The sequence below is a fragment of the Pinus tabuliformis genome, chromosome 6, assembly GCF_031772625.1.
Source record: "Pinus tabuliformis cultivar Carrire ecotype Pingquan chromosome 6, CPIR1, whole genome shotgun sequence".
NCBI classification, from domain to species: domain Eukaryota; kingdom Viridiplantae; phylum Streptophyta; class Pinopsida; order Pinales; family Pinaceae; genus Pinus; species Pinus tabuliformis.
Window position 1 is genome coordinate 418,398,369 of NC_142292.1, and position 17,719 is coordinate 418,416,087.

The 17,719-nt window shown below is 40.2% G+C and overlaps 1 protein-coding gene across 1 annotated transcript in view; it reads left to right on the forward strand.

Annotated features, from left to right (window-relative positions):
- Window positions 1-958: 958 nt before the first annotated feature.
- The window catches only part of LOC149259080 (uncharacterized), an 82,237-nt gene continuing 65,476 nt past the window's right edge, over window positions 959-17,719 (forward strand). The window contains exon 1 of the mRNA XM_089451569.1: window positions 959-1,145. Coding sequence (XP_089307695.1) covers window positions 959-1,145 — 187 coding nt within the window. The remainder of the gene's footprint in view (window positions 1,146-17,719) is intronic.

The window sequence follows — 17,719 nt, forward strand, 5'->3', positions numbered from 1 at the left end:
TGAGGGAGTAGGTGGGATAGGTAATTAAGGTTTGAATGGTCAGAGGAGATGAGGACAGAGGTAACACAGAGGACCAGCCAGATTTAAAAGGGGCTAATAGGAATGGCCCACGCAAGCCCAAAATGACGGTTATCCCAACAACATTAATCACAAATCCACAAACTCGAGATTTTAGGGATCACGTGTGTATGTATGTGATAATCTACAAGTTCATGGGGTTATTAGAAATCTTTATGTGACTGGATCAACATCATTGGAAGTTGTGTTGTGAGATTGAGCTATGTTTAGGGTCAAAAGGTTTTTATATAGTGGTGTTCGATAATCGGAGGATAAAGACCGAGTGTTTGATGGAGGACCATATTTCTTTGCCTCTACGGAATTACACATGTGGCCATGGAAAGAGAACTTTACTCCTGAGAAAGAGACATTCACCAATGTTCTAGTATGGGTCAGGTTGTATTCCTTACCCCTAGATTACTAGTTACCATCGACCTTGAAGCTAATAGGTGACACCTTGGGGAAGTTCGTAAAGATATCATATGTGACTTTGCAGGGTAGATATACTGTATACGTGAAGATATATGTGGAGATGGATGTATCTGGAGCATTACCAAAAGTGATCAAGTTGGAATTCAGTGATTAAATATGGATACAACCTATTGATTATGAACATATTCCCATTAGGTTCAAGCGATTCCATGAGTATGGGCATTTGTTTAGGGATTTCCATATGAACATATCTAAGGATCGAAGCAAGGAACAAAAGCAGGAGGATGTTGAAGGTTTTGTATGTCCAAGTCCAAAGGGACGTGCCAACAAAAGACAACAACAACGAAATCAAGGAGGGAGAGTGGCATCAAAAAATAGTTTCAGGGTTCTTTCAGAGTAGGAACCCGAGGAAAATCAGAATGAAGAAGACAAAATCGAATATTGGGAAGAGGAAAAAGTGGAAGGAATGATGGAGGTCCCTGGAGACCATGGTAAACGTATGGAAATACCAAATCTGGGGAAAGACTTTGAAGGAGATTCAGAAATGGAACCAAGCGAGGCAAGCACTGAGGACCCCGAGCTTCAGGATATAGTGGAAAGGGAAGGAATTGACTTATATAATATGGTAGAACAATGGAGAAAAAAAGGGTTTGGAGGTAATCCCAGTAGAATAGATGGATCGAATCCAACAGCTCTACCTAATGCGAGAGGATGTAAAGCTTCGTGGGTAGAAATCATCACATGGAGAGATTGGGGAGATGGGATCCAAGGTCACAAAGTCCTAGACCCTCTTAGTACTAAAGAAAACACAAAGGAAACGAGGAATGAAGTCGAACACTGTAGCCCTTTAGGAACTAGGAGCAATGTTGATAAACTCGGGTAAAATGAGATCTCTAAGCTCACCCTGAAACCTCCTTAGTTAAAAAATGAAAGTTATAACTTGGAATGCAAGTGGACTGAATAGCCCTGGAAAGCAAAGACTTTTGAAGAAAAAGATTAAAATGGAAAAACTAGATCTAATGTTCTTACAAGAAACAAAATGCACAATAGAGAAGATTAAAGAAGTGGATAGGAAAGTAGGACAAGGGTTTAGTTATTTAGATATTGAAGCCCAAAGCACTGTAAGAGGAGTGGTTACTCGGTGGGACCCACAAGTAATGAACCTAGTAAATGCAGAAGCCACGCGATTTTTCCTCTCTATGGAGATGCAGATAATAGGAGTCCCCGATCTATTCTTTTCATAAATGTATATGGACAGTAGCAGATTGATGATAAATTAAGTTTCATCTAAGCCCTGAAGGATCTTAGAGGAAGAAAATTTTACCTCCACGGGATTATAGGGTGGTATTTTAATACAATCACTTCTCCGGAAGAAAAGAAGGGAGGTCAAAGATGAATTAACAAAGACTCTGATACCTTCAAAAGGTTCATTGAAGAAGCAAATATAATATATATGGAGATAGGTAATGGACTGTTTACCTAGAGTAACAAGTAAGGAGGGGAGCATCAAGTAACCTGTAGATTGGATAGATTCCTAATTTCTGAGGATCTTTTGTTGTAAGGGTTGGATCTGATCTGATCAAAGGCAAATATTCTCCACTGTGGGGATCTAATCACTGGCCCATGGTGTTAGCGATTGCAATGTTGGGAACCCCTAAAAATAGATCGTTCAAATTCGAGTCATTCTGCATAAATCACCCCTCATTTATGGAGAATATAAATAAATTGGGGGAATATCCTCCTCTAATATGAGGCTCCAAGATGTTCAAATTATAGGGCAGGTTGAGATATATTAAAACCCAACTAAGGCTCTGGAATAAAGCAGAGTTCGATAATATCTTCCAAGAAAAAGGAGGATTGAAAATGAGGATGGAGGTGTTACATAAAGCATGTTGGGTTGTGTTATATTCTTTCCACGACTAGCCCACATAGTTAACCGGGGAGTTAGGGGGGGGCGGAGCCCCCCCTTCGTTGCGCCGATTATGTAGCGGTGGGGGTCACAGGGGGTTTGAGGCATACCCGTAACCCCACTTTATGGGGTCCAAGGTAGCGCCCCGAAAAATTTTGGTTTTGGACCCTATGTTAGGTTTGGCGAACCCATCTATGGTTTTGTGCATGATTTTCACACATGCTTTTGGACGCGATGGTTTTCGGTCCATGGTATTGGATGCTTTAGCATGTATAAATATGTATTATAACATTGAAAGGAACATAATGAAAAATCAAGCTGGTAGTCCTGGTATGGGATTCAGGGGAAAATATATGTGTATATGTGTTTTATGTGTTATGCTCTCACATTATTTATTTTCTGTGTTTTAGAATTCTTATGCAGGTAATTTCCGTACGGGCTTAAACCTACATTTGGTATCAAAGTTGTTTTGGCTTCAAGGAGACGCCTTTGTTACTGAGGGGTTTCGCTCGGGCCTGTGGTAGACCCTGTTCAGTGGGAGATCTGCGAGATCGAGTCTAGTGGTGAAAGAAGATGGCGGGCAATGGAAATATAGAGATCGAGAAATTTAATGGTTAGATTTTTGAGTTGTGGAAACTCAAGATGGAGGATCTGTTGGTGGATAAAGATCAGTGGATCGCGGTAGATCCGGGTACTAAACCAACGAGAGTGTCCGATGAAGAATGGAAGAAGTTGGATCGGAAGGCAAAGAGCACAATACAATTGTGTCTTAGATTCAATATTGTTGAATATATCAGGGGAAGCTACGGCGAAGGCTTTGTGGGACAAGTTAGGGACTTTGTACCAATCTAAGTCTCTGGTGAATAAATTGTTCCTGCAGAAAAAGTTGTATAACCTGAGGATGAAAGATGGAGAATCCGTGACACAGCATCTGAACGCATTTAATACTATGGTAATTCAGTTATTATCAGTTGAAATTAAAATTTCAGATGAAGATAAGTGCATTAGTTTGTTGTTTTCTCTACCAGATTCATGGGATAGTCTAGTTATTGCAATAGGTAGCAATGCAATTGCCTTGCAGTTTGATGAAATAGTCTCATCCTTGTTGATGGAGGAGATGAGATGGAAAAATATGGAGAGCCAAAATGGTGATGCCTTGTCTGTACGAGGGCAGTCCCAGAACATAAACAAAAATAAGTCATCGAGTGGGAGATCTAAATCTCCAGGAAAACCTGTAAAGGTGGTGTGCTGGAAATGCGAAAAGGAAGGGCACTACAAAAGGGACTGTAAATCTAAAGCTCCTGATAAAGGAAAGGGATCTAATGATGCTCCTTCTGCATAGGTGAAAACCACCTCAGATGAAGGTGGGGATGTGTACTTGGCTTCTTCAAGTACACATGTAGATCATGAGGCATGGTTGATTGACTCAGGTGCATCCTTTCACTTCACTTCCCATAGAGAGTGGTTCTGCGAGTATGATAAATATGATGGTGGTGATGTCTTCTTAGGGGATGATAGGAAGGCTAGAATCGTTGGTCGCGGAAAAGTAAAGTTGAGTTGCAAGGTGGGAGGGTTAGAACACTTCCGAGTGTTCTGCATATTCCTGCATTAGCGAGAAATCTGATTTCTGTAAGCAAGTTGGATGATGCAGGTGTAAAAAAAGTGTTCGAGAAGGATACCTGCAAAATGGTTCAGGGAGCACTGGTATTGATGCGGGGAGTTCGGATTGGAACTCTGTACAAGCCGCAAGGTAGCACTGTTATTGATGGGTGCAATAGTTCTGTGGTTCCTGAAAGTGGAGCAAAAAATCTAGTGGTCTCTGGAGAGAAGACCATGATGTGGCATCAAAGGCTTGGACATGTTAGAGAGAAGGGCCTTCAGATACTTCATGGTAAAGGTATGGTAGAAGGTATGATTAATAGCTCTCTGGTAGTAAGAGGGCGAAACAAATATTAGAACTTGTGCACGGTGATGTGTTTGGACCTGTGAAGGTTCCATCACTGGGCAAGTCTGTGTACTATGTATCATTTATAGATGACTTCTCAAGGAATACATGGATATATTTCCTTAAGAAGAAATCTGAAGCCTTTGACATGTTTAAAGAATTTAAGGCTCTCGTGGAAAATCAGGCAGAGAAGAAGATAAATGTGTTGAGGATAGATAATGGTGGAGAGTTTTGCAGCAAGGAATTTGAAGAATTCTGTAAGAAGTGTGGTATAGCACGACAGAAGAATACTCCATATACACCTCAGTAAAATGGAGTTGCAGAAAGAATGAATAAGATGTTGATGGAAAGGGCAAGAAGCATGCTCAGTGGTGCTGGGTTAGGACAGGAATTTTGGGCAGAGGCAGTGGATACTACATGTTACCTGGTCAACAGGTCACCTTCATCAGCGTTGGAGGATAAGACTCCACAAGAGGTATGGACTGGTAAGAAACCCTCTCTTTCACATCTGAGGGTATTTGGATGTGATGCATATGTACATGTTCCAAAGGAGAAACGAACCAAGTTGGATAGTAAATCTGAAAAGTGCATCTTTATTGGGTATAAGGATGGTTTAAAGGGTTATAAGCTTTGGAACCTAGTCACACGGAAGGTTGTGTACAGCCGAGATATGGTGTTCAGAGAGGTAAAAGATGTTATTAAACATGAAGTCCAATGAAAGGAACCTGAGAAGATAGAGTTTGAGCTTAAGGAGGAAGAATCAGACTCTACAGTAGAGGAGGAATCAGAAGATGAAGAGCCACAAACTCCGGGTGTGAGAAGATCAGTTCGAGAAAGAAGGCAGCCAGAAAGGTATAGTCCATCTACTTTCTGTTCAAATTTTGCTTTATCTATTACTGATGATGATCCTAGAATTGTGAAGGAAGTAGTAGATTCAGAGGATGGAAAACTCTGGAAAGAGGCCATGGTTGATGAAATGGCATCTTTGCACAAAAATGAGGCTTGGGATCTGGTAGAGTTGCCGGCTAGAAGGAAACCCATTGGCAGCAAATGGGTGTTCAAGAAGAAGACAAATGCAGAAGGAAAAGTGGAGAAATACAAAGCTCGGTTGGTAGCAAAAGGTTATTCCCAGGTGCCGGGAATTTATTTTGGTGATATTTTTTCTCCTATTGCCAAGGTAACTTCTATTAGATTACTTTTATCTGTTGTTGCTACTTTTGATTTTGAGGTAGAACAGATGGATGTGAAGACAACATTTCTTCATGGGATCTGGAAGAGGAGATCTACATGAAGCAACCTGAAGGTTTTGCGGTGAAGGGTAAGAAAGAACTAGTATGCAAGTTAAAGAAGTCTCTGTATGAGTTAAAACAGTCACCAAGGATGTGGTATCAGAAATTTGATACATTTTTATGGGGACTTGGCTTCACCAGAAGCAAATCAGATCACTGTGTGTATTTTAAATTAATTGGTGACCGTGTTATTTATCTGGTCTTGTATGTGGATGATATGTTGCTCGTTGGAAATGACAAAGAAATTATCTAGGATTTGAAGACCCAATTGTCCTCCAAATTCGACATGAAAGATCTTGGTGCTGCAAACTATACTTTGGGCATGGAAATTAAAAGTGATCGGGCAAAGAGGAAGCTCTGGTTAAACTAGAGGAAGTATGTCGAGACAATACTGTAGAGGTTTAATATGCAGGATAGTAAACCGATGAAGGTTCCTATTCCTGTAGGTGTGAGGTTATCTACTGAACAGTGTCCCAAGACACAAGAAGAGGAAGAGGACATGTCCTGTGTTCCATATGCAAGTGTAGTCGATAGCCTAATGTATGCAATGGTCTGTACTAGACCAGACATTGCACATGCAATGGGAGTATTGAGCAGTTTTATGTCAAAACCAGGGAAGGAGCATTAGACATCAATGAAGCGGGTTTTCAGGTATTTGCATTGCACTAGTGATTATGGTTTGTGCTACCAAGGAAGATCAGGATTGGACAGAATGTTGGATATTCGTGGCTTTGTTGATGCAGACTGGGTTGGAGATTTGGATCAGAGAAGATCTACAAGTGGGTATGTGTTTAACCTATTTGGAGGTGCAGTCAGTTGGATGAGTAAGAAACAATCTGTAGTGGCACTATCAACTATAGAGGCAGAATACATGGCAGCCACTCATGCAAGCAAGGAAGCAGTTTGGTTGCAGAGATTGTGTTCAAGTATGGGGTTAGTACAGGGAGCTATAAGGATAGACTGTGACAGCCAAAGTGCAATTTTCTTGGCAAAGAACCCCGCATATCATTCAAAGACAAAGCACATTGATGTTCAATATCACTTTGTGAGGGATATGATAGAAGACAAAAAGGTGTTGCTGGTAAAGGTGGACACTTTGAAGAATACTGCAAATGCATTGACAAAATCTGTGAGCTCTTATAAGTTCTCTTGGTGTAGAGAGACAATGGGCATTTCAGGGCTGGAAAAATAACTAAGCTCTCTTGTGGCCCCCTAGGAAAGAAAACAACAAGTGGGAGAATGTTGGGTTGTGTTATACTCTTTGCACGACTAGCCCACATAGTTAACCGGGGGGTTAGAGGGGGGCGGAGCCCCCCCTTCGTTGCTCCGATTGTGTAGCGGGGGGGGGGGGGTCACAGGGAGTTTGAGGTGTACCCGTAACCCCACCTTATAGGGTCCAGGGCAGCGCCCCAGAAAATTTTGGTTTTGGACCCTATGTTAGGTTGGGCGGACCCACCTATGGTTTTGTGCATGATTTTCACACATGTTTTTGGACGCGATGGTTTTCGGTCAATGGTATTGGACGCGATGGTTTTTGATCCATGGTATTGGATGCTTCGGCATGTATAAATATGTATTATAACATTGAAAGGAACATAATGAAAAATCAAGCTAATAGTCCCGATTTTGGGATCCAGGGGAAAATCTCTATGTATATGTGTTTTATGTGTTATGCTCTCGCATTGTTTATTTTCTGTGTTTTAGAATTCGTATGCAGGTAATTTCTGTATGGGGTTAAAACAATTAAGTTTCATCTAGGCCCTGAAGGATCTTAGAGGAAGAAAATGTTACCTCCACAGGATTATAGGGGGCTATTTTAATACGATCACTTCTCTGGAAGAAAAGAAGGGAGGTCAAAGACGAATTAACAAAGACTTTGAGACCTTCAAAAGGTTCATTGAAGAAGCAAATATAATAGATATGGAGATAGGTAATGGACTATTTACCTAGAATAACAAGTAAGGAGGTGTTGAGGGCCCCGAAATCGGGTCGACAACAAGGGGGATACCCACCCGGTCCGGAACCTGGTTGGCGGCTCCTTGCCCGTTTGGAGTAGCGGGTCCGACTGGGGGTAATGGGACCAGTTTCCCAATGTGAGGGATGTGCGTGTGTGTAGAGTTTGATGGTATTGATCTAAGGGGTATTTTTAAGCTAATTTAATTCTAACTTCTAATCTAACTCTATGCTATTATAATCTAATGGAAAAACAATACATCTAGTCTACGCTAACCCGGGGTATTTTCTCTTATTATGCGATCTAAAAAGATTTCGAACAATAGCTGGTAATAAAGATCATTCAGCTATTATAAGAATATAAATCAATGAAGATAAACCATTCTGCATAAGAAGTTAGGCAAAACAGTTGTGAACAGCATATCGCATAATTAGTTATTCATATGTCAAGCATAAACAAATGACTCCACCGTACAGAAGTGCCAAATGGTAATACACACATTCATACATTAACATATAAAGAACTCAGCTGCATATCACTTTAGGAATATAAGCAGAAATTAGCCAAGAGATAAAAGTACCATTTATGACTGATTTCACTAATAAACTTCAAGCAATAACGATTTATTTCTACTTGTTCTAATATCTGCTAAGAGTACAGAAGTGCAACATCAGTAACAGACATTAAAATGCAAACATAAATAAATCTCGATCCATCCATTCACCAAAAACCTCCTCCGAGGGTGCAGAAGTGCATGTTCTGAGGATAAGTTTTTTGACAGATTTCCGGACCCTTCTCCAAATGCCATGAGAAGGGTTAAATACTACTAACTAATTAATCTTAATTACACAAATTTAGGGAACGGCTTCAAATGACCGCCCTCTTACTAAAAGCAAATTTATTTCTAAAAATCAAATCTAATTTCTAACCGTTTCTGTATCTGTTCTTTAGTGCTGTAAGCAATGCGCTGTTCGCCCTGAAAGAGTCGGCTGGTTGTCCTTTCCTTTTGTTCGAGCTTGATAATTAGAAATGACAAGAGCTGGCACCTCTTTCTGACAGACTAGAAGATATTTTCGAAGACCTTTCTCTGGCTGGGTGTATTCGCTGTGCGCACACTTAGTACAACCCAATTTCTTTTCGAACTGATTTTGCTGTTGCTATTTTGGTTTCCAGTCGTGCGAATGACTCAATGAGTTAGGAGTCGCGCTGTATGGACAATCCCCTGTTTCGAGAATTGTTTCCGTTCTTTGTTCCAGGCTTTTCTGGAGCGTCTTCCTTCTCTTGCGCTTCTTTCTCTGCCTTACCAAGTCTGAGCTTCAGGATCTTTTGTAAACACGCTGCTTTTGTGCGCCCTTGACTCTGAGTCTTGGATAGTCTATTTTCATCAGTGCCTGTTGGGTGATACTCTGGAATCCGCGGTTCTGCTGCATGCGGCATCCATTTGTGGAGGCATCTTCTCTCTGTTGTCTTATTGGCGCTCTTCCCTTTTCCTTAGATATTTCCTGCATATAGATTTATATCAGTCGCATGTCTTGCAGTTTACGCAAAGAAGAAGGGAAATGATGAAAAGATTGACATGAAAGCATTAAATTCTAATGAATGCGTAATTCTGACATTCATCATGACTTGACTCTTCGATAAATGCGATGCAATCATCTCTGGATACTCAAGCATGCGGTCATTAATTTCCCTTAAGGCGTGCGTTCAATTTTGGGTTTACCGTGTACGTCGGAGAATTCTTGCGATGAGTCTTTTCTGCGATTGGCATCGTAGTATCGAGGGCTGCGACGTCATTAAGTGTTATTGCAGGTCGCCGATATCGCAGATCGCATATATCGCAGATCGCCGATATCGCAGATCGCATATATCGCAGATCGCAGACATCGCAGATCGCAGATATCGCAGATTTCATTCAATTGCTTATGCTGCTTCATGCGACGCTTGCGATGTGCGATGTCGCATATCGGCGGTCGGTGGTTCCTTAAGGTTTCCTCTTTAAGAGCGTTTTGAATGTGCATGCGACGCGATGAATTTCGCGTCGCTTCTTCGCAGCTTTGCTTTTCGCGTTTAGGAAGCGCTTCACTCTTTCTTTGCAATGCGATCAAGCTTTTAGGGAAAAAAATACAAAAACTTTAACAAAAATATTTTTTGGATTTTATGTTCAGGGTCCCCCTTTTGCTTGGTGTTATTGCTAATATCAAACAAAAAGGGGGGGGTTGTTGGTGACCACAACAGGAGGGGAGCATCTATTAGCCTCTAGATTAGATAGATTCCTAATTTCTGAGGATCTTTTGTTGTAAGGGTTGGATCTGATCTGATCAAAGGCAAATATTCTCCCCTGTGGGGGATCTGATCACTAGCCCATGGTGTTAGCAATTGCGATGTTGGGAACCCCTAAAAGTAGATCGTTCAAATTCGAGTCATTCTGCATAAATCACCCCTAATTTATGGAGAATATAAAGAAATGGTGGGAATATCCTCCCCTAATCTGAGGCTCCAAGATGTTCAAATTACAGGTCAGGTTGAGATATACTAAAACCCAACTAGGGCTTTGGAATAAAGCAGAGTTCGGTAATATCTTCCAAGAAAAAAGAGGATTGAAAATGAGGATGGAGGTGTTACATAAAGCATTGATATAAGAAGGGTACACAAATGTGAGAAGGAATGAGGAAATAGAGCTACTAAAGAAATGGGAGGAAAGATGCTTACAAGAGGAAATCTTATGGAAATTGAAATCGAGAGTCTTATGGCTTCATGAAGGAGAAAAGAAAACTAAATTCTTTCACAGACCTGCAATAGAGCATCGAAACTTAAATAGAATGCTCAGGATCAAGGCTGTAACTGGGCAATCTTAGGAAGCACATTAAAATATTGAGTAGGTGTTGGTTCAACATTTTTATAATATCATGGAGGAAGAAGTTGCCCAGGCTATCCATGAGATGCCTAATGTTAAGGCATGAGGCCCAGATGGCTTAACCATAGATTTATTTAAAGCTTGTTGGGAAGTGGTAAAGACATATGCTTTTGAGGTGGTGGTGGACTCCTGGGACTCAGCCATGATCCTTAAAGTTCTAAATTCTACGTTTATTACTCTCATCCCAAAGGAGGAAAAGGCTAGTACTCCTGAGAAGTTTTGACCAATATCCCTTTCTAATGTGATATATAAGAGTATATCAAAAGTGGTAACCAACCACATCAAAATGGTGCTTCTTATTTTGATCTTAGAAGAACAGACTGGCTTTGTGGAGAGCAGACAAATATTGGACAATGTTATCCATGCCCATGAGATAACATATTCTCTAAAGAGTCTGGGTAAGGTAGGAATGATAAGAGTCAACTAAACCTATTGAAGGCATATGATAAGATCAATTGGAAGTAAATTGAAGTAGTTTTAAATGCCTTTGGTTTCGATAACAAATGGATTAGTTGGATCATGTCCTTGGTCACCTCTCCTAGATTTTCGATTTTTCTAAATGGAGGTCCCACTAAACATTTCTTCACTTCTCGAGGAATTCACCAAGGGTACCCTATGTCCCCTTTCTTGTTTTTCATAATGATGGAAGGATTGGGTAGAGTGATCTCAGCAACTACTAGGGAAGGGGACATCAAAGGCCTTCAACCGCATGAGGAGTGCCCAGCTACAACGCACCAGCAGTTTGTAGATGATACCATGCTACATGGCATCCCTATAGTGAAGGAGGCATGATAATTCAAGTCTATCCTAGAAAATTTTGTTGCAGCTTCAGGTATGGAGATAAACCATATGAAATCTATGATTTTCTTTTTTAACATGCTTATTGCTATACAAAGAAATTTGATAGCCATCCTAGGCTTCCAAAGGAAAAGTCTTCCTTTAAAATATATGGGCATCCCTCTAACTATTAGAGAATGGAATAAATCCAATTGTAAGAAGATTATATCAACCTTGGAAGACAGAGTTAAGCGATGTACTTTTAGAGCCTTAAACCTAGCTAGAAGGTTATTTTTTACCAAAGCTATACTGTAAGTGATTTTGGGGTATATACCATCAAGACTCCCAAATCCCAAAGGTGTTCTTCAAAATATTAGAAAAATTCAAAGGAATTTCTTACGGAGAGGAGCCGAGGACAAGAGGGAATGCGTGTTAGTAGCCTAGAATACGATATGTAACCCAAAATGCCTAGGTGGCCTAGGATTACTGGACCCAAAGATTGCCAATAAAACGTGTGGAGCTAAAAAATGGTGGCGATGGTTATAGGGAGGTTCTTCACTTTGGATCTAGCTCTAGAGGGTGAAATACACCCACAATTTGCCATCACAAGACCTTGTGCATATATCAAGAACAATTAAAGGTTCGGTGATATTGAATTTGGCCTGGCAACAGAGAAGTCATACAAAAACATTATTTCTAGAAGATCAAAAATGGAAGGTCAAACTTGTTATGGGAGGACACTTGGCAACAACAACCCAAATTAAGCAAGGAAGTGTGGTGCCCAATTCCAATGACTACTAAGAGTTAGGGCCGAATAAAAGTGCACTAGTTATGGGAACAAGTGACTAATGGCAATAAATGGAGAAGATGGAACCTTAGTATCTTTCAGGAGGTGTAATAACCTTAGTCAAAATTTCATGTAATAAAGTTAATAAAGGAAAAATAATAACCAAGGTCATGGGACACGTATTACAAGCTGAATGTTGGGAAAAACATCCTAGTCTGGGTGTTCATTTGGTTTATTATGGCTAAGGAAATTGGAAAGGCAGTGGCAAAGGCTTTAGAAAGGAAAAATGGTATTAATTGGCATTTTATTTATAAAAATAATGGAAATTAGGAGAAAAGGGAAGTTGAAAGGTAATAGGTTGCATGTGAGGATGAAAATGAGGGAAAATAATGGAAAATTGAAGAAAATAGAATCTTCATTAATAAAAAGGCTTATGAGGATCAGTTGGTACCTTTTGGCAATTTAGTTTTGGAGCTCTCTCTCTATTCTCTCTCACACACTCTTGGATACTAAGAGTTTTCTTGGAGCACTTCAGCTTTGAATCAAGGAAAGCAAAGGAAGGACAAAGAAGGCAAGGGAAAGAAAGAATCAAGCAAGGAAGAGCAGGATCTAGCAGCGATAGCGGGATTATTTGCACATGTGATTTCCTTGCTAGATTTGGCATGCATGGTACATGCATGTGTGTATTTGGTTCTCTCACTATCATTGAGCATGGGTTTTCAAGGTGTGACAGTTTTCTTCAGCCTTGCCTTTCCATTTCCAGGTAGTAATGGTGTGATGGGTTCTCTTGTATTTTATTAAGCTAGATTGTCGGATGGTTTTGAAACTGAGTGAGGTGGTCTTTGAAATAAAGAACACATGGCCTAGAAATCCCTGAATTGGACTGGAATTGCAGTAAAGTTATATTTTGTGTGCCTTGGTGGGCCTAGGAAATCTTTACCGTTGTATGGTGAGATATACGGTAAATCCTAGAGGTGTATGCCCTCGTTCAGGCCTAGGAATCCTTTACCAATGAATGGCAGGATATATGGTAAAGCCTGGAGGGTGGAGTCTTGATTAGGATTAGTAATCCTTGACCATTGTATGTCAAGATATACGGTAAAGCCTAGAGACTAGGAGACAAGTAAATTACTCACGGTGTAGGTGGAGAAATCTAGTGGCATCCAGGCTTGTTTAGGGCCTAGTGATCCAGTGGGGATTGTGGGAAAGACTGTGGAAACCTAGTTTTGTTTGGTTTTGAGTCCCACAATCATGCTTAGAATATGGCACAAGGGTGATTGGTTGAAATAAATATTTGGTTAAGCTAGTCTATGGTCGAGTGGTTTGTGGAAGTCCAAAACTTGGTTGGCTTATGCATTCATTAATAAGAGCTCCTTCTCCTTGATATTTCATGTGTAAATATATTGGTTCATATGTGGTATTTATGGTTGTTGTATCCTTGTTATTTGTGTTGGTTATATGTTAGTTATGAGTATGTTTTATGACAATGATGATGTATGGCTCTTGTCACGTTTTGACTTGTAAATGAATGAACAATCAATATATGACCTAATAGATGATAATGCAGTTATTGTTATGATACATCAATGTTTCTTTACAAATCTCGGATAAGTATGAGACCCCTATGCTCAGATATGTTGTTATGACCTGTAGATTACATATTTGTGACATGTTTGACGAAATGTCTATCATGGCTAGTAGGGTCCAGTCAATTCATTGATCAAACGCTTGCACTAGTACCTTTCTTTATATGTTATTTATCATTTTTGGAAGTCTCATAGAGTTCTAGGGTGTGGATTGAGTCTTAGCTCTAAAAAATTGGCATAGAATTTAGGGTCACTAGCACATAACTACCTAAAAAAGTCCACAGTCATTGGGATGGCCTTGTTATCGAAGCTACTGGAGGGTCTCAGTCACATTTTTGCCTTGTCATGTGAGTGACTCGAGTGTTAGGTCAATGAAAGACAAGTTGCTTCAGGGATTAAGCACTTGGGGGGGTTGGTTGGCTCCTGGAGGTTCTGTAGCATGTTTGGAAGTTCAAAAAGGTTTTTTTCGTCGGTTCCACTTCCTTAACTATACATGGGGAGTTAAATCACATCATAGTAGCCTCTCGTCACATGTTTATCCCAGTGGATCGCTTAGCTTGGGTAAATGTGGGAGGCAAGTGCTATAGACTGGTATTAGAGCATGGTTCACCCCTTAGACTGGATGGGCAGTGTGTTGATCATGCATTCATGTTGGTTGCATATGTGTTATTTATGCTTGTGGTCCATGTACTTGTTATGTATGTGTTATCACCTACTACAAAATGTGTTTTTAGTTGTCCAAAGTTAAAAAGAGTAGAGACGTTTGCAGTCATCTTCCAAGCCACAAAATGCTCAAAGTCTAAATCAGATCCTCTCCATTAGAAAGTGCTTTGAACGGTATGTAGAAGTCCAAAAATGGACTCCTAGATTAGAAGTTATGGTCTTCTAAAGTTCAAGGATTAAAGCCTCAAGGAAAGAAGGAATCTCTGAGGTCTAATATCGGAGATCGCAAATCAAAGGTTCATGCATGTCGCAGATCGACTATCACACATCAGAGCAGCATCGCATATCGGCAATTGCACATCATGAAGCATAGAATATCGACGATCACGCTCCAATAACATGGGATATCGGTGATCGCAACTTCAGACACATTAGAATATTAGTGATCGCATAATCAGAGGTGCGATATCAGAGATCACAGTATCAGAGGTTAAGTAATATCGGAGATCGGCGATCGCACTCAAAGATACAATGCATCAGAGCATCAAGAGATTGGCGCATCACAACTGGCAATCAGAACTTCTAAACATGACAGTTTTTAAAGGTTCCAATATAGTGTAAAACTGTTGGGGAACTCAAACATAAGTTTACAAAGGATTTCACTGCAAAACCAAGGGCGAATGGGCCCTTTTCTCTCTCCTCCAGCAGTACGCATAGTGGCACGAGACTAGCTCCAATAAGGATGTGTGGCGGCACAAGATTGGCTCCGATAATGATGTGTGGTGGCACAGGATTGGCTCCAATAAGGACACATGGAAACTGATGTCAGGATGATGTGGCAGTATGTAAGGGCATGTGCCAGTCCATTTTTTGCATTTTTAGGGGGAATTTCCAGGTGACACATGTCACCACTAAGGAATTCTCACATGGCAAGGATGACATCACCTCAGAGATCGCATATCGAAGGTTGATGAATGTTGGCACTTTACAGTAGTGGACACTTTAAAAAGTTTCGATAAGGGAGCTCTGATATAAGGGTTGGCGCACAGTCACATAAAGAACAAAGAACCAAAGGTGCGGGGTTGTGTCAAAGCACATATGGCTATAAACGATAGGAGAAATTGAAATATCGCGACTCCAGATTGAAAACCCCGATTGCAAACTGCTGGATTGAGGGGCTCCAATATTTAGACAACATAGAGTCGCTAGAGGAAATTAAAGGAAAGGGGCGCTAAGATATTTACAAAGGAAAAAGGCCCTTAGACAGGAACAAAAGGCCTTAGTGCCTTAAGGCCAAGCCTTCAGTCACAACCCTCAGTCCTATGAAGGAAAATGTTGAAATGGGATAAACAAAAGGGGGGCCAAGGAGCATCGGATCTCGTTGTTTTGTAATGCCTTTTAGAGTAAAAGTCCCAATGAATCCAAAGCTCCTGAATATCATTATGGAAATGTTACTGGGCATATCAGGCTCTAATAGTGTTATATAGAAAGTTTACAGGGATAGATGAGTCGGCAGCTATGATTCCCGAGAAACACAGAGGCCACCACTGTTAATCGTTCCTAGCTCTAGAAAGTGGTAGGTTCATTCAGTTTAGGTGAAAAGCGACAGGGAAACTGACCGAGCATCAGAAGAGGCACATTATGGAAGATACGTGGCTTGATCAGAGGCCATCACTAGAAGTGGCATGGAGATATTTAACTAGAATCATCATTCATTTTTTCCCATGATTTGTTGTTCTATTGTTTCGTTATTTTGTTATGTTGTATTTTAAAGAAAGGAATCATTTTGTTGCAATGATTTGGGCAACAGAGCCTTAACATGCCAAGATAGCTGGAGCTCAAGCTAAGATATTTTTGTAACCATTTTCAAAGCTTCCCCTTTCCTTAAAAAAATAGGGAAGAAACAATTAAGAAAGGTTTTGGAATTCTGCACCTAAGAGGTCCAAATTCTGTGATTCCACTTTTGGTTCTATTTTCCTATTCATGAGGTCCTTGAGCGATACAAATGCTAAATGTAATGGACTGGTGATTTGGACTCATTTTGAAGGATTAATGAAACTCTTTGGTGATTCCAATCAGATCAATGTGTAATTTGTTTCCCCTTTGTTTATCACTTCATGTATGTTTTTACCCTCTGAAATAGTGTAATGAAGTTGTTGGTTTCACTCTGATTCATGGTTGTATATTTGTTGCTAAGTAGTAATGATACCTGTGGTAATTATAGATTTACTTGTGTTATTTGATAGCCTACAGTACCTGTATGAGCACAGATTTACTTATGCTAATTAGTGACAAATGTATTCATGATGTATAGATCTTGGGACCTTAATTAGCGCTCCATTGTTTCTGCCATTCCACCTCTTTAGTATTCCATACTTCTACCAAAAAATTGTTGCTTAGGATTTTGTATTGTATCCAAACCTATGCATCGAATTCCTTCCTTTCTTTCCTCCTCTTCATTTTGCTACAATGCCAATACTAAAGCTGCCTATTGTTGTGTGTTGGCCACCAGAACCAGACATTTCTCTTTGAGATTAGCCCAATTCACCCCTAAGTATTTAGATCCATGTATTTTCTTGAGTTCACCGTGATGAAGGACTATTGAACCAAGCCCCCTTTATTATCTTTTTTAAACTACGTGACAATTGGAGTGCAACAGAAAGACCTACTGATAATATTCAAAAGCACTCCTCTCTTAAGATGTCCTAGGCACTGGTCTATAATCAACCCAGAGGTTGTCTCTAGGAGGCTTCTATATCTCTTGAAACACTTGTGCTATAGGTGCTAGAAAAAGATATAACAATATGCATGGTGTTGGTCATGGTTGCAGTGTTGTCACCATGTATGCAAGTGGACGGTGTTGTTTTTGGATGTGTTTGTCGTGAGTGTATGTCGGTTATGCATTGGTTATGCATTTCAATGTTTAAATGTTGTTATGTATACATTTCTATGGTTGTAGTTGTCATGCATGAGGTCATGGTATGTGGTTAGTATGATCAAGCATTGATAACTGGATAGTGGTTAAAATGATGTTATATGTTGATGTGATTATGATTATACATGTATCGTGCTAATCTGGTTGATCTTGCAAATGAGATATCCTCCCCTGAACTATATTGAGGTATGTTGATTATGTTATGTTTTGGTTTTAGCTAACATGGTGTACTTGCAGGAAAGAGCTCAAAGATGACTAGCAAGATGATACACTACAGTTCACAAGATTCTCCCTATGGGTTAGATGAGCAGCATGGTGTTGGGCATTTTTCTGACTTAATAGATAGATTGAGAAGCTTGAAGGTAGAAATAAGGAGTTGCAAGGCAGATAATGACAAAATCATTTAGGCACATGAGAAACAAGCAGAAGTCAATGCAGTAATCCTTCAAAGTTTGTCAGAATTGCAGAGAC